The following is a 22,552-nucleotide window of genomic DNA, read 5'->3' as shown; positions in this document are numbered from 1 at the left end:
GAGGCAGTATTACCTCTGAAACATTGGTTAACATCGACCAGACTACTCAGCGTAACGACCCAGAAGACAGAAATCTTCATTATTTTGTGACTAACATGTGCTTTTGTCAAATAAAATTCATTATAAATACTGGAATATTGATTTTATTTTTCAAATGTATTAATGCAGAAATTTCTTAATTTAATATATTTAAAACATGGCATTACTGTACATACAAAATTCATCAGAGGGTTAAGGGGACGTCTAATATTTTTCTTCCGAGCTACAGCCGCCACGCAGACACTTACTTATAAACGCTGCCCGCACCGACATCATTACTTGAATACTCACTCGCGCACAATTTGTGTGGTGATGTCTCTTCCCGCCTTCTACGCTTCTCCTTCCTCCTTTCATTTTTCACATGACTATGCAATTCCGATCCACTGTCATCATCAGAAGAATCAGAATTCCTCCTTTCCCAATCGTACTTTCGCAGACGTGAATGAGCTGCCAGTTGCCTTTTGGTCTTCGTATCACCGCAATGTGAATCTCTACTTTCACTACTATCAAATTTCATACAAGCTTTCTGACGATTATCTTCTTCATAGACGGTTCTATCATCTTCATCATAGGACCTCAAAAATTCATTTCTGCCCCCTTCTTGTAATTTATACCAGCTTTCATCATCCCTACTTCTGTCATTTTTCGGAGTGGATTTTCTGTCTTCTTTATATAACGAGGAGGAGGATTTTTCTTTGGTCTTGGAACCACATGGCTCGTGTTTCAAACCAGCGTCCTTACGGCCCGACGCGACAGTATCGCGGTAACTTACGCCTCTGTGTTGTGAGATGTTTACTTCTGCATCCCTACTCCTCTTTCGCTTGCGATGAAAATCTTCGGTATCGTTACTGTTACTAGTGTCTGATGAGGAATGAGTTCTGCGTTTTCTCTTGTCTCTACGACGCTTTCGTCTATGTGAATGCTTATTGCCATTCCTTCTGTCACTGCTTTCATGCACTGTACTCGAATTCCTATCTCTATGAGAAATTCTGCCTTCTCTTCGATCATACTCAGACGTCCTTTGCCACCTAACATGCTCGATTCTGTGTCGATCTTCGTGTATCAAATTACTTCTTCCAAGTCCTGTTCTCCGTGAAGACTGGGAATGTTCACGTCTCTTTAATTCTTCCTTATCCACCCCGACCCTTTCCTTACGCGAAACATTCTTCTCCGATGCGTGAGCAACGCTAGATGGATTGACATACTCCTTTGGTTTTGGGTCACAATCATATGTTTCTTCATTTTTCCTACTCTCATCACTTCCAGTTTCTTCATTCTCTTGCTTAAGAATATCTTCGTACAATTCCATTTGGTTCTGTATCACTTCCCGCAATATCTGAAGAGAAAACAAATGACTATATAAATGGCTGTTCTACCAACGGCACTCGAGTAAAACCGAGTCCAATGGAGTGGCCTTCTGTGACAGTGCGGCTACCTGGTGGGTGCAAATATTAGCGAGACTTTTCAGTATTTAAATGAATAGAACAAAAGTTTTATAAGGAATATTTTCAACTCCAGAAATTAAGCGATGAAAAGTTTCTGGTTAAAGTGTCAAAAAGGTCTGTGGTTTCAGAAAGCTTCCATACTAATTCATTTCTGTTGGGTTCAAATACTTTATTTTCAAACACTTGCAGTAGTTCGTTTCCTTCTGCAGGAAAGGATGTCGTCACAGCACACACTGCAAAGCTCAATCCTTCATACCCAGATGATACGTGGGCCTTTAAAATTACAATACGCACCTCTGTGTGACTTTTACGATTGGTGTGAACTTTCTTGCTTACTCTGCGTCGCTTTGCATCCCGCTCTTCTGCCAAGCGCTCTAAGAATGTTTTAGGATGCTGTTTTTCTTCTTTTTGAAATCTGGAAGTAAGATTATAAATAACTATAGTTCATTCTTTTTCTAATAAATCTGGACCTTTGCTGGGAAATACAACAGCCAATCACAATAGGGGGAGAGGGAGAGCCTTCAGTTGTAGCTTGGCAATGGCTTGAATTGCTTCGGTCCCGCTCATGTCAGTGAGGTGCGGCGTTGTCAAGTTTTACAGAAAACACGTCTATTATCACTCACTAATGCAAAAATAAGAATGTACAGGTTTCTATATAATTTAAAATCTTCTTCTTTTTCCGGTTTAACAATGTTCATACATTTTCCAGTACACTTTTACGGGTCCCCAAATTTTTAGTTGGCTCAATCTATGGACATTCGGTAGGACTCCTTGGACGAGGGATCGGCCCATCGCAAGGCCTCTACCTGTACACAGGACAACGGAACACAGAAAAACATCCATGGCTTGAGTGGGATTCGAACCCACAGTCCCCGTGACCAAGCGGCACAAGGCCCACGCCTCAGACCGCGAGGCCACTGCGGACCCCTATAATTTAAAATCAAAACATTAAAATAGATAGGTGATATGACCAAGAAATTAAGATACAATTAAAAGAACTACACAGCATAATCCTCATGAATGCTTCTCGTATACTTACGACATATGAAGTTCCTCCACCTTTACCACTGGTACTGCACCTGTCTTTGATACAGCAAAGTCATACAATACTCTTCTTTCATCTGGTGTGAAATCAGATATAATCCTATCCATGGTTTTGGGAATTGGACGATCATCCAATCCCACTGCAGAAATACCTGTGATAATTAAAATACATTCACACAAATAATAATAATAATAATAATAAATACTGTAGAACCTGGATTAAATAGAAACCAACCTTCTTAGAAAAGTTCCATAATCTCAAATAGTGAAAAACTTTGTAAGAAATTGCTTAAAGTAATCATAAAATGTTCAACATGGAATATAATCGAAAACAAGAATTCAACAGAAAACAACATTGTTTAATATTACAGTACTCTATATTCATATTGTAATTCTAACGCATACTGTTAAAAAAATAACATAATTATGTGCACGCTACTTTTATAAGCTACTAAATAAAAGTCAGGAAGAATAAATACACAGGATTTATTCTGAGTAATATATTTTATCCATATGTACAGCAATGGATAGAGGAGTATGAGGAAAAACATGTAAGGTGGCTAAGGTTCTTTAAGAGCTGTGGAGCCATGGAGTAAGTAAGTGAGGATCTGTGTTAAGTGGAAACCTCCCTGAAATGAAAAAATGTTGTCATATGTTATGAGTAGGTTTTACAGCATATCATGAAAAGAGCAGATTTATGAATAGACTGTGCAGTAATTGCTCTGTCTTAATAAAACTGACACAAAGCAGTTCTTAACAAAACTTAAATCTTGTATTCACAGGTTCAATTTGTAGTCAAAGATGTTAGATAAATTACTTGATGTTATTTTCATACTTACTGATACTCACAACATTTTGCTAATTTCAGAGATAGTATGTCAAAATTATCATACACAAGAAGGCTGATTCAAAAACACCGACTTACGACATTCTATTAATAGCATAAAATAATTTTCAGTTAGAAACAGAAACAAAATTTGGTACCCAAAGAATTATATGAAAAGGTATCCCTATATAAAATTATGGTATGGAATAAGAAAGGGAACCTTAATATCAATTATCCAATTATACTCTTGTTTACTTTAAAAATAATTAACAACATTTAGTAACTTAAAAGATGATAAATCTGGCTGAAGTGCCATAAAAACTCTAAAAGTTAAGGACAACAGTAATTAAAGTGTAACTATGCAGCAACATTTGTCTGAGTTTGCCATAACACCGAAGAGCAACGTGTCTATACATTTTAAAATAGTTTCAAAGCGTGGTAATACCAAGGAGATGTCGTTAACTCATGTTCTGTCATCTCATCATCATACAATGATGCTGTTTCTCAAAACTGCACACAGAGAATGAAAATCAGATCATGGGTGTTGATATTAAGTATTTCCTTATAAATATGACAACTCAACAGTAACTGACTTATACCTGATATGGAACAAGAACCTTGACCTTCAATCTGTCACTGATAAGAAACAATAAACAGTATTTAGATTTGGTACCTTTCAATCACGTACGTATGTACATTACATCAGACTAAACTGAATATACCTATTTCTTAATTATATATGAGAAATGATACATTCATTTCCCAGCAGTTTTTTAGTGTTAATGTTTTCCTGTGTACATCATAGCTCAGTATTCACTCATATTATAAGACAAAATGGCAGATGCTTCCACGCTGTAAGTGCACAACAAAAACAAGTGTCAGCTTGTAGTTTGCTCTGAGGAACACGATACAACATAAGATGCATGCATCATGGATTATGTGGCTCATACAAACATAAAATAAAAACATCTTAATGCTACATATTTGATAATATAGATTTTCATCTTGTTTCATAAAATAGCAGTTATTTTATCATGAAATTACAACTTTAATTCTACAACAAAGGATACCACAAAAAGGATACCATCATGTATAGTTACAATACTCCAAATATACTCACAGACAACCAGCTGAAAGAGCAAACACAATTATTGTCAGGTGTAAATAATGAATTATTTACAAAAGAAAAATAAGTTTTGTAATACTGCATCCATACATTTTACCAATGCATATTCTAGAGCAATGAAGCAAGACTCAAACAGAAAAATATAAAATGTTTTAACCTACAAATGCCTCTTTAAAGTGTTTCCCATTACACAATACCAATCTGTATCCATTAGTGTGTAAAACATTTACATGATTCAATAAATTTCACTATAATTCTAGAGCTACAAAACAAAGGATCATGGTGGATTCCAAAATGGTGTTTTAAAGGCCCATCACAGCTAATTACCCAGCAAGATTACCACACACACATATTCAATTAGTATTTATTTTTCTTTTCCAACCTTTTTTTAGTATTTCAAATTAAGGGAAGAACAAAAAGGGTGTTAAGTTAATACTTTTTTCTGCATTACAGTGACAAGACATGAATATACTCTAAGATTCTTGTGTATTCACTGCCCTTATACATCATTTCTGATAATTAGAACGTTTCTCACAACATGAACAGCAGTGATGACAACTTCCTGCAGAAAATCATACAGAATATAGGGATAAAAATCCACCTACCAGTCTTCATTTTTGGATCCTGTAAAGCAGCCTCTCGGATTACCGCAGTTCTCAATTCTTTATCTGCAAGAATAAAGTTCTTTCACAAGTAACACAAAAGTGAGACAGTAATCATACTTACTTTCCAAGAATTCTACTAAAAACTTTTAGGCCTTCCATGTCAATTATACTCACTTAATATGAATATTAATTACCTATTACTATTGAAGATCCATCAGGCCCACAGCTTTCTGAAAGAGGAATGTCATGTTCATGGTAGCCTTCCATTTTCCATGCACATGAAGCGAGATGTTTCTCTAGAGTACCTTTCGGGATATAATGCTCACTGTTCAGCGGGCAGGTGACCATTTCTCTAGACTGAAACCAAAACAACATAACTATGAAAGGAAATGTCAATTTTGTTTATAGTGTAAAATGAATCTATAAAGTCAGTGGGTTTTTTGGTTGGCGATTTGACTATGCTGTCTGGAAAGCATGGATTGGTATTATTGGGAGAAGTAAAATATGGAAGTCACTTCAAACACCACTCAACATACAATGTCAGGAGAGACCCTTACAAATGATTTACATTTGCATTTTATAAAATACAACATTCTTATATTATGTGTATAAAACCAGACCATTTCATTTAAAATCGCAATACCTTCTCTCGTAACTTCTCAGCATTCCATCCTAAGATGCTTAGTATAGATGTAAGCTTTTTCTGAGTGTTCTCAATGAAGTCATTTAAGGCATCAAGCTGAGCCCTACGCTCTTCTATATTGACAGCCATGACAAATCAAATACATTTACACACATACAAACGTAGCCACCATCTTTGAGAATATCTGCTGGTACGCATCACATACGCCACCTTCAGATAAACTGCTGAATATTACCGGTAGTGGTGCCATCTTGTAGACATTCTTTGAAGTTTACATCTTAATTTTATGAATTAGTACAAGATGTCGGTAGTAGAACATTTTCATTACAAAAAGATGATGTTAGAATTTCCTTTACTGCAAATATTAACTATTAATAGATTCTGATCAACGTTTATGTTGGGAAATTTTACAGAAATTTAAATTTGCATTTACATCAGACAATTTTAACTCTTAATATTCTTCTTAATGTTACACTCATAAAACTTCTGTCTGCCAAGTGTCAGTTTTCCTTTGAGTTACTAGCTTTATTCCTAGCCTATCGTAACTTCCTACATTTCGCCATCATAACAATAGACCCTAATCGAATAAACGACAAAGTTCCTTTTTACACAACACGATATGAGCTGGAATAGCTCAGTATTAAAGTGCCCGCTTTCGATTCCCGGCTGGGGTAAGATTTTCCTCGCTGACAGACCGCCTCTGGGCTCTATTCTTGAGTGGTAACGTGGCCAATAGTGCAGTGGTTCTCAACTTTAAGACCTGAAACGTTATTCACATTTTCTTATCGACTCGCCGGCATAGACATTAAGTAGTTTACTTAAACGTCATGACAATTTATTAAAAGTAACACTATTATAGTCAGGTTCATATAATATTCAATATATTCTTTAATTAATTTGCTGATTTGTCGTTTTTATTAATTACTCATTTAAAATTATAATTTAATCTAGACGGTTACTATTTTTTTAGTGATACAGCAATACAAGAATGTAAGCGGGCTACAGATTTAAAACACCTAATTTAGTTCAAAGGTCTAAAAAATATGGACCTTTATTTACTTCGACGTTCCTTATCAGTCTTCGTGGCATGATACTGGGTCCTCTCACATTGTTGCTTGTAATCCATTTGTATTCATGTCTTACAATATTGCGAGAGCTGGAACTATTAACATGGCATGTTTAACTGCAGCAATTTACAGTCAGGGTCAAGCCCTGGTCTGAGGGACGAGGCCACAAGACCACCTGACATCTGTATGAATTCTAAATGTAACCTGTAACAGATGACAGACAGTGCCCTCCACATGGAAGTCGCTTTGAAATTTGAAAATTAAACCACCGAATAAAAGTTCCCCATTGGTTGAACTATTTAAAAGGAAGCATTAATTTGCAGCACACAATGAAACATTCTGAATTTAGTGTTTCCTGTACCTGCTTCTTACTTCATCAGCTGCATTCATTGTTAACGGTCGTAAGTTTGTAGTTTCCGGTGTTGGCTACCCCGTGAACTCACAGACTAAAATGTGTCGGAACAGAAGGAGACTTAAATTTAATGACATCATTTATCCCTTTAACTGTTTAACTCTGTAGTAACCCCTATGTGGACCTACTTTAAAATGTTTGTTCCTCAAATGATGAAGCAAATTAAGTTGACTGTCTAATTTTATGAAACAGATTCATTACCGTATGAGATTTGAGGTTATAACAGATGTGAAACTGTCGATGTTCGTCTTCTGGGTTGTGACATCATGTGGACTTTTACGTTTAAAAAAAAACATACTGTCTCCATCTTCAGCCCTGAAGTCCACATGGCGTCACAACCCAAAAGACCAACATTGACATTCACCGCCATTTTTACAAAATCCCAGAACTGGAGTCTGTTAAATTCAGCCCGCTTCCTTAAGCTCAATTTTAATATTATCCCCTTCCAAAAAATTATGCCTTATGTTCCGAGGTGACCACTTTCTTTCGAGTTTTTGAGGCCAGAATTATGTTACTTATTTATTTGTGGCTTATTTAACGACACTGCCAGTAGCTCAAACTATAAGCTACACGGTCTAACGTCGAATGATTAATAAATGAGTGATGAATGATTAATGAATTGGAAAGAATATAGAAGGAAGCGGTCGTGGCATATTTTTCTGTACAGTCACGGAATTTGCCTGGAGGGACTCTGGAAAAACACGAAATCATCAGTCAGGATAGCCAATCTCCGAGACGAGATTTGTCCCCAGACTCTCCTAAATAGGGCTACAAATCACGCGACGTTTGGTAAAGCAATTCTGTACTAATTCTCATTTTTCTTCCATTCGTGCTACATGACGCACCCACCTCATTCTCTTTGACCATATATTGACTGAACTATCTGACCCCATTGATTCCATAAGAGAGACATTCTTTGTAAAACACATAATCATTTACTAACTTCACATAAATGTGAGCCTATTACTGGAAACCTAGATTCAATACAGATGCTCTTAAAAAACAAATGAAGTTATAACAGCAAATACGATCAAATTACAGCTAACCATCCACATATCAAATAATGAAAACACAAAAATAATAGAACTTAAGTTCTTTTCGTTATTAGATTGTAGCGACGCCTTGCATTTACTCGTCAGTAGTCACATTCTGAATTCTATACATCAGCCACCTACCGGTGATAATAACAAGTACGAAGACAACAACGAAGCAACGAGTGGCGTACCGCAGTGCCAGCAGTTGGGTGGCTTCTCTTGGAATGAGAAGTTATCTTGCTGTTGAAAGTTGTTCAGAGCGTGCTTGAGAGATTCTCGCGTGTTGCTTTTCTTTTTTTACGACAGAGCGGGCAATTTGTGTAGTGTTTTCTGAGCTTACGCTATTAGTACATCCTTGAGCTGATATGGACGGTCTGAAAACCTATTTTGCATTTCGTTTTATCAGATATTAAGCGGCATGTGATAGTGTGAAATATTTACTGTTTTTCAGTTGTGCAACGAAGTACTAGTTAACTGTAACAGCATTGATGATCTCAGCTGTGGAATCTGTTTGTCTCTGACGTTCAGTACTTTCTTTGGTTAGGAATATGGTGCCGGTGTCAATGTGAGAAGTTGATAAAAGTTTGTCGTTTCTAACACATTATTGGTGATTCTAAAAACACTTGTGAAACTATTTAATGATTGTGTGTTTGTTTTTATTACTGCTAGAAGTGTTAAACGACTCACGTGGATAACAGCTTCCAGTTCAGCACATCGTTCCCTGTCGGTATGTTCTATGTTACACTGATTCCCATACTCTAATCTGTTAATTAAGAGCTTACAGAATTAATGTCTACCATAGAGAAACTTAATATTTTTTCTGTTAATGTTGGTCTTCTGAATTTTAACGCCGCACGGATTTGAAAATGGAACCAACGTTTTAAATTCATCAGCCCTGTGTTTAGGCACAGTGGTAACTTTTCATTTAACCTCTGCAGTTGATACTACGTGTTTAAAATATATTAAACACTGAAATCAAGTCAATCTATGTAACAATAAGAAAGATAAACTGTCATTACGAAAAATCTGTATATGTTTAGATCTGTGCATGGGAAATGTTGACTAGCAAGCTGTTCGGCTGCGTTTATGTGCAAAACATATTACGTAACTCCAAATACTAACTCCTTAGTGCCGAATCCTTCTTGACTAGCTGGTGATTATCCGATTTATGAAATTCGAGACTCGTAATTGTTTTCACGTAAGCCTGCTGCTGGATTCTATGCTGAACCAGTTCAATTTACATCCTGACTGGATTTCCGCGGTACATGTTCACAAAAAACTGGCGATATACTGTGATAAATACGTCTTAATTTTTTAGCTGTCATGGTTAGGGTGTGTGGCCTAGCTTCAGTTAACGATAAATTATTAAAATATTAGTCTTTATGCATTTGGCGTGGCTCCGTGGGCTGGCCTCTCGGAATGGCTGTTTCTATTGTAAGCAACACAGAAAAACACGAATAGAGTTCCTGTCCTGAGCGGGATTCGAACTCGCGAACCCGTTGTTCCAGACTTCGAAGATGATTCAAAATTTGACAGACTGTTTCTCTGTGTTCTGTGATCGGACAAATAAGTATTTATCATGGTAGTAGTAATAGTAGTAGCAGTAACTTAGTAGTAGCAGCAGCGGTCATGGTCGAAGAGCACGTGTGGTCTAAGGCGCGTGCGGATTTTTAACCTTCGGATCACCGGTTCGAATCCCGCTCGGATTCAGATCGCAGGTTTATCTTGTGTTGTTATGTGTAGGTAGCGACTCTGCTATGGGCTGATTCCCCGTTATAAGAATCCTGTCAGCCGTGTAAAAGAACTTGTTTTTGAAGCTTATTCTGAATCAGAAGAGACGAGAGAGCCCAATCTATAATAGGAAAAATGACCATAAAATGCCATCACAAGGCTCAAAGTCGTTTTGAGACCAGGAACTTCAGTTTTTTTTCTGGAAATTTCTTTTAAGTGCACGAGAGCAAGTTAGGAAATGTACAATTCCAAAATAGTTCTGGCATTTTTCCAGAATATAACCTTTGCGAAAGGCGACACTGACATCAGAGTAGTCTGGGGTCAATTATTTTCGCGAGGGCAGGCTAGATGATGGCTTCATTTCGGAGGATTCCCCACATTTGTGTGCGGCTGGATGGTGATTTAGCACACGACAGTTTCCCCACCCAGCCACTTCTGATCACAAACTCATGCCGGCCAACATGTGTTGTCCGATTTTAACAAAACTGGGAATTGTCGACAAAGTTCAGTAAAGTGTCCCAAAATAATATTTTATGAAAATCAGCCCAGCGGTTCTCGACTTGGTACATCAAGACAGACTTGGCCAGACTGACGCAATTTTCAAAATTTACAGACGCGCCTAAAAATTCTGACGTCGTTTAAACGTTGGCTGTCACAAGATACCAACCAGCCTCTCGTCCAACTGTTGCCGTCACTACTGGTCTTCAGAACGATTATACTCGTGAGAAACATGACGTGTATGTTTCTTTTGAAGCTGCTACTGACAGCTTGCTCTAAAGCCTGTGTTGTATTCCACACGGTTTTAATAATGAAATATCCTGTTATTATCACATATGACTTCCCCACATGCGAAATTAATAATTTAATATGAATGTAAAAAAGCGTCTGAATAGGTTTAATTTATTTTCTTCGTTATATATCTGTTTCTTTCTCATGTTTCTGTAATCCTTCATGATTTTATTTATTCTTTCTTCAGTGCTAATAATTTTTATTTTACTTACGCACATCAAGTAGTTACCGTCTTAAAATAGACCACGGCAGTTCACCATCTCTAGTCTTATCGATGTACCACTTGTGGCCATTCTCCATGGTCCTCATACCCTTCGCTAAATAATCTAAGAATATAAATTAAACTACACCAAGTACCAGTACTGCTTTGCCTTTAGCTTCACACCCATTTGCTGGGCACTTAAATTGTATTAAGTAAAATCAACTAAGTACGTTTAAGGTTTGTGAGATTTGAGGTTCCCATGGCCACAGGTATGAAGATGGCTGTCTTCTGGGATGTTGTTTCGGAGGAGCTTCCTACGTCCATTATCAGGGCACGAAGTGCAGAGTACATTCTTCACACCACGAGACACGCTGATTCTGAACTATGCAATCGCTCTGATGATGGAGGCACAAAGCACCTCTGAAACGTCGGTTAATTTCTATCAAACTACGCCAGCCCAGAAGACATCCATCTCAAAAGTCGTGTGTTTCGTCTCTTTTTTTGCGACAGATTATAAACTTTTATACGAAATAAATTAAATTGCATACAAAGAATTCCAAACCGGAGTAGGTGTCATTTTACTGTTGTCTCGTTATTAAATCGATGGAAGGAAGACGATGGAATTTAGAATAATGTAGGAATGTTGTAGGCCTAGTAACTGACACGTACACTTTATGGTTGTTAGCGTGACCAGGGGAAGGTGTGCACGGGAGGAACTGGTTTGAACACCGCGGGGGGTGGGTGGGGGGGCTTCCCTGGCGGGCAGGCGCCAGTTCACTCACTACCTTAGAGTCTGCTCCTTCTTTATTGCAGACAAAATCGGATAACATGCTTCCTAACACGGTATTTCGGTGCTACAATGAGAAGCTTCTTCATTTGTCTGCATTGAGGGTTTTTAAAACCAGGGGGCGCTGGGGAGAGCAGATGGTCCTGAGAGGAAGTAAGAGTGAACTGAAGAACATTGGGAGGCGAGGAACTTCATTATTTTCAGTATACACCAGACATCAGAATGGGGGAATCTAGGACGATAACCCAGTAACAGGCATGAGAGAGTTGTGGAAATACGTACAAAATTTTAGTTAGAAATCCTGATTTGGAAGACCAAGACGCAGATGATTTTTTTAAAGAATCTTTATGAAATAGGATTTGAGGACGTAGGCTGGATTCACGTGACTTAGGATAGGGAACGGTGGCGAGTTGCTGTGTAAAATAGCAGAAATTCCTGGTTCTACGAATGTGCGTTCTTGGATGTAGCCGATTGCAGTGATGTGATACAAGAAATTATAATAGCAAGAGAGCGAAAGAGATTCGTCCTAAAGATAGCGTTGCGGACGACGAAAGTTCAAGGCTACAATGTGACAAGATAGCAACACCCAAAGAATGCCTTCGATTCAGACTGTGAAAGCATGACGCGTTCTAAGGTCGTAACGATTTGCTTGCCTTGCGACAATGACTGAACGAAGGGGGCAGCGGTTGTACTGTTCCTGATGACTTCATCTTACCAACACCGACGGAATGTGTCTCCGTCAGTCGTCAGGTCTTCCGTACATTTGGTAATTAATAGCAAAGTACGCAGAGAATCCTCCACACTTGACTTATATCTAAAAAAATATTAACGATTGCTCCTTGGAGCTGGATTCTTTGGAAGGTGAAAGTCGCTCAGATGATCAGGAAATTCTCCGCTTTTATGTAATCCGCTATATTACCAGGTTGATGAAGCATCTTTAGATAATCTACAAAACGAACACCACCATCGTTGTCTTAAGTTAGTAAACTATGTCCAGTTATTATAGGACTAATATGTTATAAAAGTACTGTTATTTCCCCCACTGATTATTATAATTAATCGACTGGATAATAAAAAGTTAATCTGTCTGTAAAATATTTTTCCTCACGGGCAATGTAGTAGTGTAGTTTGAAATGAGGAATGCACTCCACTGATTTTGGAATTTTTAGAACTGGAAATGAGTTCATAAATTTTGAAAATGAACAGAATTTGTAACGGCCCTCACAAACACCTTGTGTGGCCACGGAATAGGAGTTAACTTGCAGGACAAAAGGAGTAGAAAAACTGAGTATTCAGAAAATAACTCTTGTCTTGAATCGTAATATTAAAACAGATAACTAAACGCAGTGTAGGCAACTGGATGCGAAATTTTAATAAGATTTAACATGTATGAAATTTAATTTGATTTTAAAGTTTGCTTATAAATGATTGTTCAATCGTCATTGTATCAGTGCATTATGTGGGAGCAGCTGTCATTTCTTGATAGAAATAGCCCAAACTTCACACCACTCTTTAAAGATAAGAATTTTAAACATATTCCTTGGGTGAACACAATAAAGTCTCAGTCTTCAAAACTGTGTACTGTTCAAATGTATTACAGACCATCTTAATGCTACGAAGGCATAAATTTCTCTCAAATTAAAACCATAGTTTTCCTTGAGGCAACTGTTACAGAATATTTGCATATTCACAGAGAAAAGAATCTAGTAGCGCCGTCCATACTTGCGTTTTATATGGTCCGAAGCCATTATTACAACTACCGATTACATTTGATTTTCATTAAAGATTTATGAACTGAGCTGTAAAGGATACTCTTACAAGGTGATATCTAAAATCAGAATTATTTATCAATTCTTTCTTCCGACAAGAATAGGCTATTATTCTCGTAGATAAAATCTAAGTGAAAGCAAGCTAAAAGCAAGAAATGACAATGTAATGGCTATTTAACAAAAGCACACAGTAAACGATCATCATAAACTGGCACATACGTGTCTGAAATACCACGTGAAATTTTTTGTGCAAAGTGTACTTATCTTTATCAGTTTTGTCACGTAAAACTAGTTTGACTTGTCTAGAAAAGATAACAGTTACACTTCTTATGATTTTAATTTTATGACTGCAGCTTCCGTGAAGGTAAATTATTTTAAGCAACTCAAGTGGAAAACATTAACCATAATTTAAAATGTTTCTAACCGTTAAGTCAACCTTTGCATGCCGCTGCTAGTGGATGTCCACGTTACTCCGTCTGCGGGCATTCTGTTTTTAGCTGGCAGACTTTTCGGTCATGCTGATGCATCCACGCCGACAGCTGAGAGGAAAACAGAAACCAAAATGTCGCCCCCATGCATACGAGCAGCACACAGTGTGGGTGTATATAAGGAGTTCGGGTACAGCCCCACTAATTCTTAACCTCAGCCGCGTTAATCCTCGAAAATATCCCCAGTGTATTCTGGGTAGGCTACATGGCCGGTCTAGTACCGACGGTGCAGAAAGAAATGTCTCTTCCGTCTAGGAATCGAACCCTGACCTTCAGCTCATCGCAAGTCTCTTTAGGAGAAATTCTAAAACTCTAAACCACATCTAAACACATATTTTATATATATATATTCGTTACTTAGGTTTCTACGTCCAAGAGACCATACGGCGTCATAACGCAAAATATGACCATCGACATATTCACCGCCGACGGAACCTCAAGTCTCACATCGTATGCCAGTTTAAGAGATCAGTTCGGTAAGAATGTGTAGAAAAATAACTGTGCCGAGAACCGAACGAGGCGTTAAAATACACTGTGAGCGACCAGCCGAGTTACTGAAAGTTACAGCAGGTGTTTCCCATAATTACCACTTCCGTTTACGAGCAAGTCATGAGAATCACAAGAGAAACAGGGATCAAAATTAGTTTCTTTAAAGGACTCTTAGTGTAGACTTCCGAAAAGAGAATTTAATTGGAAATCCGTTACCCGGTGGTTTAAGGAAAGAAACAAATAGACAGACGGACCAGCGAACGGTCACCTCCCTGTCACGCATTCACTTTCAGCTTGAGTACAAAGGACTCGCGAAAGACCCAGACGAACTATAGTAAGGCTGTGGTAGCAGCACCCAGATGTTCAACGCCGCTAATACAGTTCACGTTTCTGACAGATCGTGTTTATCATGATCTGCATAAGAATAATGAAGGTGTTCCCACACTTTGCCATCCATCTTCACCAATTCCTAACCTCCTTGGATCAGAGTTCGTCAAGGCGGTCTTGGTATCCTGATAGCATCTGATCAATGCACTGAGTGTGAAACATAATCCTTTCCAGTCCGACAGTCACGAAGGATTGCAACGATATTAGGATCACAGGTTATTCAACGATATACAAACTGGAAAGGTAAAATAAATTTGAGTTCTGTCAGAGGATCATCGGCTTCCTTACAATCTGAAGGATGATCGCCCTCCGTAGCATCGAAGTCTCGGCAGACCGATATGAATTGAGGTCAGATGTGGTGACCATGAAGTGACCCAGACTTATAAGCTTTCTGGATCTTAATAGCTACACCACCAGATGCGTAAACCACGAAGTTAATATCCGGACATTTGCAAAAGTTTCGCTTAAATAACCAACTTACTATAGCCACGGTGGTCTAGCGGTTAGAACGCTGGCCTTGTAATCCTGGGTTCTCGGGTTCGATTCCCGGCGGTGCCCGAATTTATAACTTGTGTTGGGCAAGGCCGTGGTCTAGGCAACACGGAGTTTTCCTCCGGGGGCTTCCCCGGTTTCTCCGTGGCATCCCAACAATTACTCCATTCACACACAGAAGAAGGCAATGGCAAACCACTTCTGGATCATCTGCCAAGAACGTATATGAACAGGTCCCAGTCCGAGAAAAGGATGGAAGGATCCTGTTCATATGGACCTGTCGTCAGACAGAACACTAAATAATAATAAACCAAGTTACTAGTAACAAACTATGTGTTTTATAAAGTTACGGGACTGTTCTGTGCTATAGAATAATACGTGGCAACAATGATGTTACCAAATTCCAAAAATCTGTGTTGGAAGCGAATTCAGCAACACAGCTAAAAAAAATTGTTGTTATCAAATTTAGACACTACTACCGGTTTTGCTAGCAATTACAGTTTTTCCTTTATTAACGTGCTGTAAATGAAATATGAAAGCACATGTTTCGGGCTCCTGTGGCCTTATTCAGATTCGTTCAAAAAAAAAAAGCTTAATAAAACAACATAGGCCCGAATATATGGAAATATTTTAAAATAAATACGTGTTCATATACCTGAATGAACCCGAAGATGATTTCAAGGGCCGAAACATGTAGCTTTGGTAGTCATCAACTTGTTCTTCTTTAATGTTATCTGTGAAATAATGGAATAGATTGCGTGACAGAAAATAGGGTTGTATATAATCAGAACTGCTAATAAATAATATGGCGTTTCCCCTCCGCATTGGGCAGTTCTATTCACTTCGTCATGAAACCTTCTGCTGCTCAGGAACCATCACGCAGAACCTCCGTACTGCACCGAATCCTTCGCACGAGTTTAAATATATTTCGGGCGTCTCTGAACCTCGATCTCTAGATAAAATATATCATCTCTCATTTTTCACTACAGCGTTTGCCTTGCAATTCACGTTTAACTAACACTGAAAGTAGACGTTTTATTGAGTACGGGCGTGCCAACCTTCTGAATAGTATCATAAATAATGTGACTCTGAATGTAACATTAATTACTTGATAAAAAGAGAGCAAATCAATTCATATTTGATTAATACAATACTTCCGTCGTGTACGTGGCAGACGTTAGAAGTGTTCAGGGATTGGCTTGGGTGCAATTAGAGCTCCTGACAAATTGATTTTGAAGTCTGTCATGAATCATTTGTTTGTGTAGTTTAAAATCGTGCTTGATAGAATAACAGATACGCCGACTACGAATTGATTAATGCCATTCAAAACATATATCGCACAGAATAAATCTTTTGCGTTATTTAATGTCATTTAGTCGCTTAGGTTCTGTGGAGTCGAATTATCAATAAAAAATTACCATTAAGAAGACGGATTCTAGACTGATTAATAGAAACAAAATTAAATTTTATTTTGCTTTTAATTATTATGGCTTATAGTATAGCATCTTTATAGGATCTATATGTTCTTTAGTAACTTGCTTTTGTATTAAAAATGGTCTGACATTTCATTCCGAGGCACATCGTTCGGGAAGGTAAATTTTGTTTCCAAATGAAGAATTGAGCCAGGAAATGTAGTAAACTTGACCTCTGAATTAGCTACCAACTTCACAGAATCGTATTTACTGTTCCAGTAGACTGTAGAGCTACACGCAAGCATGTGTTTTCGCGTTATAAACCGTGCATAATGAGAGGAAATCAGCAATAAAGGTACCGTTTGTTCCAGAAACGTCGCGGAACAGCTAACTTGCTGTGAACAATAAATAACCCACATTAGCATATCGCATATCAAAAACAAAACAATAACAAGTTGTATTAGAATACATTTTTATCAGCATACGATCTTTCGGTCACAGTGCATTTAATATGCACGACGTTTCGGGAGTTAGCTCTGCTCATTCTTCAGATGATGTGTTATCATTATATTGATATTTTTGTTATTTTTTATTAATACTTAACATGCAACATTTTTCATATTTTATTCGCCTATAACTAATGGCGACGGAACACATGGGCCTGTATGGTATCTCTCGCATTCGTATAGAAAATATATTACTTTACAATATGATTTGACCTTAATGCAGAAGCTGAACAAGTCTACTACATTTGTGGAATGTGGTATTCTGATTTTGTCAATGTTTAGTCTTGTGGGTGGTTACCGAAGTTTCGTAGGACACGGCGCAACAACCCAGAAAATACGTAACCATAAAACTTTTCTAACTTGTTTGAGATCCAAGAGCTTCTTGGAGCTGGAGGTGAAATAAAGGAATAAGGAAACACAGGAGATTACTGAACCACGTGAAATGTGTGCAAAGGGCACAGCGAAATACCAGAAAACTGGTCGTAGCACACCTGACGTCGCGGTGTGTCCGGCCGGCGACCAGGTCCAACATCTGTCGTCAGTCATGAGTTCCTCCTCAGCATGGGAACCAAAGAGATAGACAATTTCCATAAGTCGAGGAAAAGGATGTTGTGGTTGGCTGCATTGTATTCCTGACCGAACCGTTCTGCTTCTAGCGGTTAGAACGCTGGCCTTGTAATCCTGGGGTCTCGGGTTCGATTCCCCGGCGGTGCCCGAATTTATAACTTGTGTTGGGCAAGGCCGTGGTCTAGGCAACACGGAGTTTTCCTCCGGGGGCTTCCCCGGTTTCTCCGTGGCATCCCAACACACACAGAAGAAGGCAATGGCAAACCACTTCTGGATCATCTGCCAAGAACGTATATGAACAGGTCCCAGTCCGAGAAAAGGATGGAAGGATCCTGTTCGTATGGACCTGTCGTCAGACAGAACACTAAATAAATATAATATAGAGGGTAAACCTATTTTTTATGCAAATAAAAACACGCGATACATTTTATTCGAATCCAGACAACTTAATCTAAGGTTTGTTTATGATTAACTGCGCACTGGAAAAAAAACTATATTGGCTTAATATTATAATTACTCGTTAACTCATCATTGCAGGAAGGCTTATAACCAAATTTACGCGGTATCGGTAGTCCAGTTACTGGAACGTACACCGTAAACCGAAAAGAAGGTCCTCGAATGCTTTCAGGAGCGTTCGAATCCCTCCTGCGTAGTAGGTACTGAATCCTTCCGCCAGTCCGTCTAAACGCGAAAACGACGGTTGAATTTAAATGAAGTTTGATTTTGGGTAGTTTTACGAAAAAATTGTTGAGCCATTACAGTTTTGATTAGAATTGGACAAAATATCTTACTACGTATTTAAAAAGCATTATGTAAATGATCTTTGTAGGCTAATGGCGTTGTGTTGCGTGTTCTTTGTTGGAGATCGATTCTGTTGGCTCGCGTAGGCTATTATAGGCTGCGTAAGCCTATAATGTGAGTTGTAGTCCTGGGCAATTTAATAGTAGCTTTTCTGCTTATTACAGTGCACAGTTTTCTGAGTCATAAATAACTGTTACCGCAAGGATTGGTGATTCATTTCTACCTGCACAATCCTGGAGACCACTAAAAAAATCAGCGACATCGCTAGTTGTAAACTTGACCAAAGATCTTACATAACTGGATGACTCAGGCCACTGCACAGTCAGCCCTGACCAAGCAGCCCATATCATCACACCTCTGTCCTAAGTTAGTGACTTCATCTGTGGCCCGGCACGTAGCTGGTCTCGAAGTGAACGTAGTTTAGCTTTTAGGAAGACACACACAGTACCACGTGTATTTTCTTTATTTCTTTTATAACTAACGTGAGACTTAAAACAGTTATGCCCTACTCTACAACTGCAACTTTATTTCCGTCATCAATATGGCTCAAAGGCGAACTGTTCCTGATTAGAATTAAGCCTATATAACACCTGGTTCTGAGACTGTCCGGTATCAGTTCTTCGAAATATAATAAAGTTTTTTAAGGTCATTTTTGTGTGAGAAGTAAGTAATATTTAGAAGGCATGAATTATGTATTTACTCCTCTGTTTAAACGCTGCAATGCGTGAGAAACAAGTAACATTTAGCTTAGTGATAGAGAAATTACTCTGTGAGACTTTTATTATAAACACGGTTGTGGATCAAAACGTTGAGATGTTCAAGGTCATTCAGGTAAAGGATACCAACCGGTATTCATTTGCTTCTCTCCACTTTCTGCATCCCTTGCCAAGGATATTCTGTTTTACGAGTAATTGACTCCGTGGAATATAAGTCGCACAACTAGACAAGAATTAGCTCACCTTTTATGGAATATGAAGATTCACTAACATCTTCACAAAAGTCAAGGATGAAACATATTAAAATCCGAAGGCTTGTATAACCTTTTTGGCTCATGGTAAATGCTTCACATCTCCTATACGTTAATTGAGAGAAAAGAACGACTCTTTCAAAAATAATAATTTGAAACCGTTGAACCTGTGAAATAAACCACAGGGTGTTTAATAATTCGCAACGACACGATGAACACGCATCAGGGTGACTCAAAACTGATTATCTTCTGGAAGTCAAGTCGGATAGAGAAACTGAAAGGAATTCTCGCCCGTTTCGTATGCAACCACCAAACAGGAATTTTGGAAGGACGGACTTCAGAGCATAATTTCTCTGTCAAGGTCAAGACACGCACGTTCCCGCATTACATAATTCAGCGTTATAAAAATGCCGTAAGACGAGGCAGCTAATCATCTACCTGTTCCACGGGATTTAATACAATAGACTGTGTAGCTTTTTTACTTTCATTCTGCTGTATTATGTAGCCTGTCCTTTCCTAAATGGGCGTTGCTCCTGGCAACACTAGGCTGTCTCTTTGTGATTTATAACAGCTAGGTGGCACTGAAACTGCTCTTGGAACTCATCCTGCCGCGTGACTCGTTCCAAAGCCAATACATACAAACAATTCATCAATACAGGAAAAGGAATATTATTATTACTGTCAGAACTTTGAGAACGTGGTGAGTTATGAATCCTTATTTATTGATAATTGATTAATCCCGTTGTATTCAGAGAATAGCCATATCTCCAACTAACTAACTAGATGGCTTACCGAACCCGAAGGTTCATCACCGAATTAACCAAAGCCCTCCACCGGACCCTGTCCTGGGCCAACAAAATCCAGTCTCCTTCAACTCCTATCTCCCATGGATCCCGCCTGAAATTATCCTCCCATCTACGTCTAGGTCTCCCCAGCGGTCTCTTCCCTTCAGGTTTCCCAACCAGTACCCGGTGCACACCTCTTGTACCATCCATGCGCGTTACATGCCCAGCCCATCTCATTCTTCTCGACTTAATCACCCTGACAATACTGGGGGAGGAGTACAGATTTTTAAGCTCATCATTATGCAGTTTTCTCCATGCCCCATCGTCTTCCCTCTTAGGCCCAAATATCCTCCTCAACACCCTGTTCGCAAACATCTGCAATCTGTGTTCCTCCCTCTGAGTGAGAGACCATGTTTCACACCCATACAAAACAACGGGTAAGATTATTGTTTTGTACGCTTTAATTTTCAGGTTCTTAGAAATCAGACGGGAAGACAAAATATTTTGAACTGAGAAGTAGCAAGCATTTCCAGAATTTAATCTCCTCCTAACTTCCTCATGAGTGTCATTTTGATTTGTTATTGTTGTTCCCAGATATTTGAACTTTGTAACACTTTCAAAGGACTTATTAGCTACCCCAAGATAATTTTGCCCGCCTGTCTTCTGATGACGAGATACTAACATGTACCTAGTTTTTTCTGAATTTACTTCTAACCATGTCTCCACGCCATATAAAGGTATAACCGTAGATGCAGATGAGTTTTCCGAATGATAGAGGGCTGGTAAGGGACACTTGAGAGGTCCAACACATTAACCGCGACCTGACAAGCGGCTAAGGCAAATTTCCAAGTTACAATTCTTTCATCATGCTTTATCAACTGCTGCAGCTTTATAGCGTCCAGTGAGAGTCGTAATGCTAAAATGAAGAGTAAGTTAGATTTTTTAAGAAGTTTGAGGTCGCCGTCAAAATATGTTACGCTTTAATGTTCCAAGGTATCAAGAACTGCTCAAAATGTTTGGGCTCTTGAAGTCTGAACCAGAGACCTCTCTCTACCGCTAGCTTGCCTGGTGGCTAATTTACATCTCACGACTGATTAAAGAATCAGTGAATGAGATATATTCTATCGAAGTTCATATTTAGGTGTTCTTCACGCGGGCCAATCCGCGCCGCTCTGTCGCGGTTTTCATAGGAACTAGGCAACCCGCATGACCCGGGTCTTTGTCGGAACACACCGTTGCAAAAACAGGAAGTTAGGCAATTGTTGGAACGCGCCGTAACAATGGAAATTGAGAGCACTGTTGGGATATTTTTTTATTTTTATTTTCAGTGTTCTGTCTGACGACAGGTCCATATGAACAGGATCCTTCCATCCTTTTCTCGGACTGCGACCTGTTCATATACGTTCTTGGCAGATGATCCAGAAGTGGTTTGCCATTGCCTTCTTCTGTGTGTGAATGGAGTAATTGTTGGGATGCCACGGAGAAACCGGGGAAGCCCCCGGAGGAAAACTCCGTGTTGCCTAGACCACGGCCTTGCCCAACACAAGTTATAAATTCGGGCACCACCGGGAATTGAACCCGGGACCCCAGGCTTACAAGGCTAGTGTTCCGACCGCTAGACCACTGTTGGGATATATTGTCGAAAATATGGGAACCGAGGTTACAATGACTTTGATACAGTTTTCGAGGAAGGGTGATCAAAGTTCGTTTGAGTCGTAGTTTTCGACTAAGCAACTACTGGCGTCACCGGCCGTGTTGTGTCGTGAGGAACGTCTTTGGAATTGCAGTGTACTCCAAGGAGTATACCTTTCCAATCCTGTTGTATCTGTTTGTGCCGTTATGTAAAATGAATGCATTGAAGCGTTCTTTTTCCCCCTTAAGTACGCCTGTATCTGTCGGAATCCTTGTAACTATTCATCGTGAAAGATTCTTCTTTTACCGAGAACAAGAAATAAAAACAGCGAAATGCACATCTCCCTTTGAGGGTGTAATGATGTTGGGAATCTAAATGACTAATTTGACTTTTTGTGAAGTTGTTATATCCAGAGGCGAAAGTGGGTAAGTTAAGTGCCACCTAATGGCTATGCACGGACGGTAGCGAGCGAGAAAACAAAGGAACAGCAAAACGAGAAACACATC

At 38.9% G+C, this 22,552-nt stretch overlaps 2 protein-coding genes across 6 annotated transcripts in view; one reads left to right on the top strand and one right to left on the bottom strand.

Annotated features, from left to right (window-relative positions):
* Positions 1 to 22,552, top strand: part of sprt (PDZ domain-containing protein sprite) — a 74,370-nt gene that overhangs the window by 1,341 nt on the left and 50,477 nt on the right. For 2 of the 3 annotated variants that reach the window (XM_022079145.2, XM_087346302.1), the window contains exon 1: positions 8,428 to 8,968. The exons of the other annotated variant lie outside the window; for it this stretch is intronic. The gene's annotated coding sequence lies outside the window, so the exon portion shown is untranslated. Of the gene's footprint in view, positions 1 to 8,427; positions 8,969 to 22,552 lie in introns of those variants that run through there. 3 annotated transcript variants of the gene reach the window in all.
* The window catches only part of LOC110837230 (uncharacterized), a 60,500-nt gene continuing 38,075 nt past the window's right edge, over positions 128 to 22,552 (bottom strand). Inside the window, exons 1-6 of one of the 3 annotated variants that reach the window (XM_022079130.2) lie at positions 5,729 to 5,937; positions 5,280 to 5,442; positions 5,086 to 5,148; positions 2,524 to 2,680; positions 1,779 to 1,899; positions 128 to 1,375 (exon numbers count right to left, since the gene is read on the bottom strand). In XM_022079130.2, coding sequence (XP_021934822.2) covers positions 284 to 1,375; positions 1,779 to 1,899; positions 2,524 to 2,680; positions 5,086 to 5,148; positions 5,280 to 5,442; positions 5,729 to 5,857 — 1,725 coding nt within the window. In that variant the 5' untranslated portion in view covers positions 5,858 to 5,937 and the 3' untranslated portion in view covers positions 128 to 283. Of the gene's footprint in view, positions 1,376 to 1,778; positions 1,900 to 2,523; positions 2,681 to 5,085; positions 5,149 to 5,279; positions 5,443 to 5,728; positions 5,938 to 22,552 lie in introns of those variants that run through there. The other 2 variants (XM_022079131.2, XM_087346304.1) reach the window with 2 other exon arrangements.

Source organism: Zootermopsis nevadensis, unplaced genomic scaffold (genome assembly GCF_977971745.1).
Source record: "Zootermopsis nevadensis isolate Lab colony 2312 unplaced genomic scaffold, Znev_1.0 Znev_ptg000010l, whole genome shotgun sequence".
In the NCBI taxonomy this organism is placed as follows: Eukaryota; Metazoa; Arthropoda; class Insecta; order Blattodea; family Termopsidae; genus Zootermopsis; species Zootermopsis nevadensis.
The sequence above is the reverse complement of the archived record's forward strand: the minus strand, read 5'-3'. Positions and strand labels throughout refer to the sequence as shown.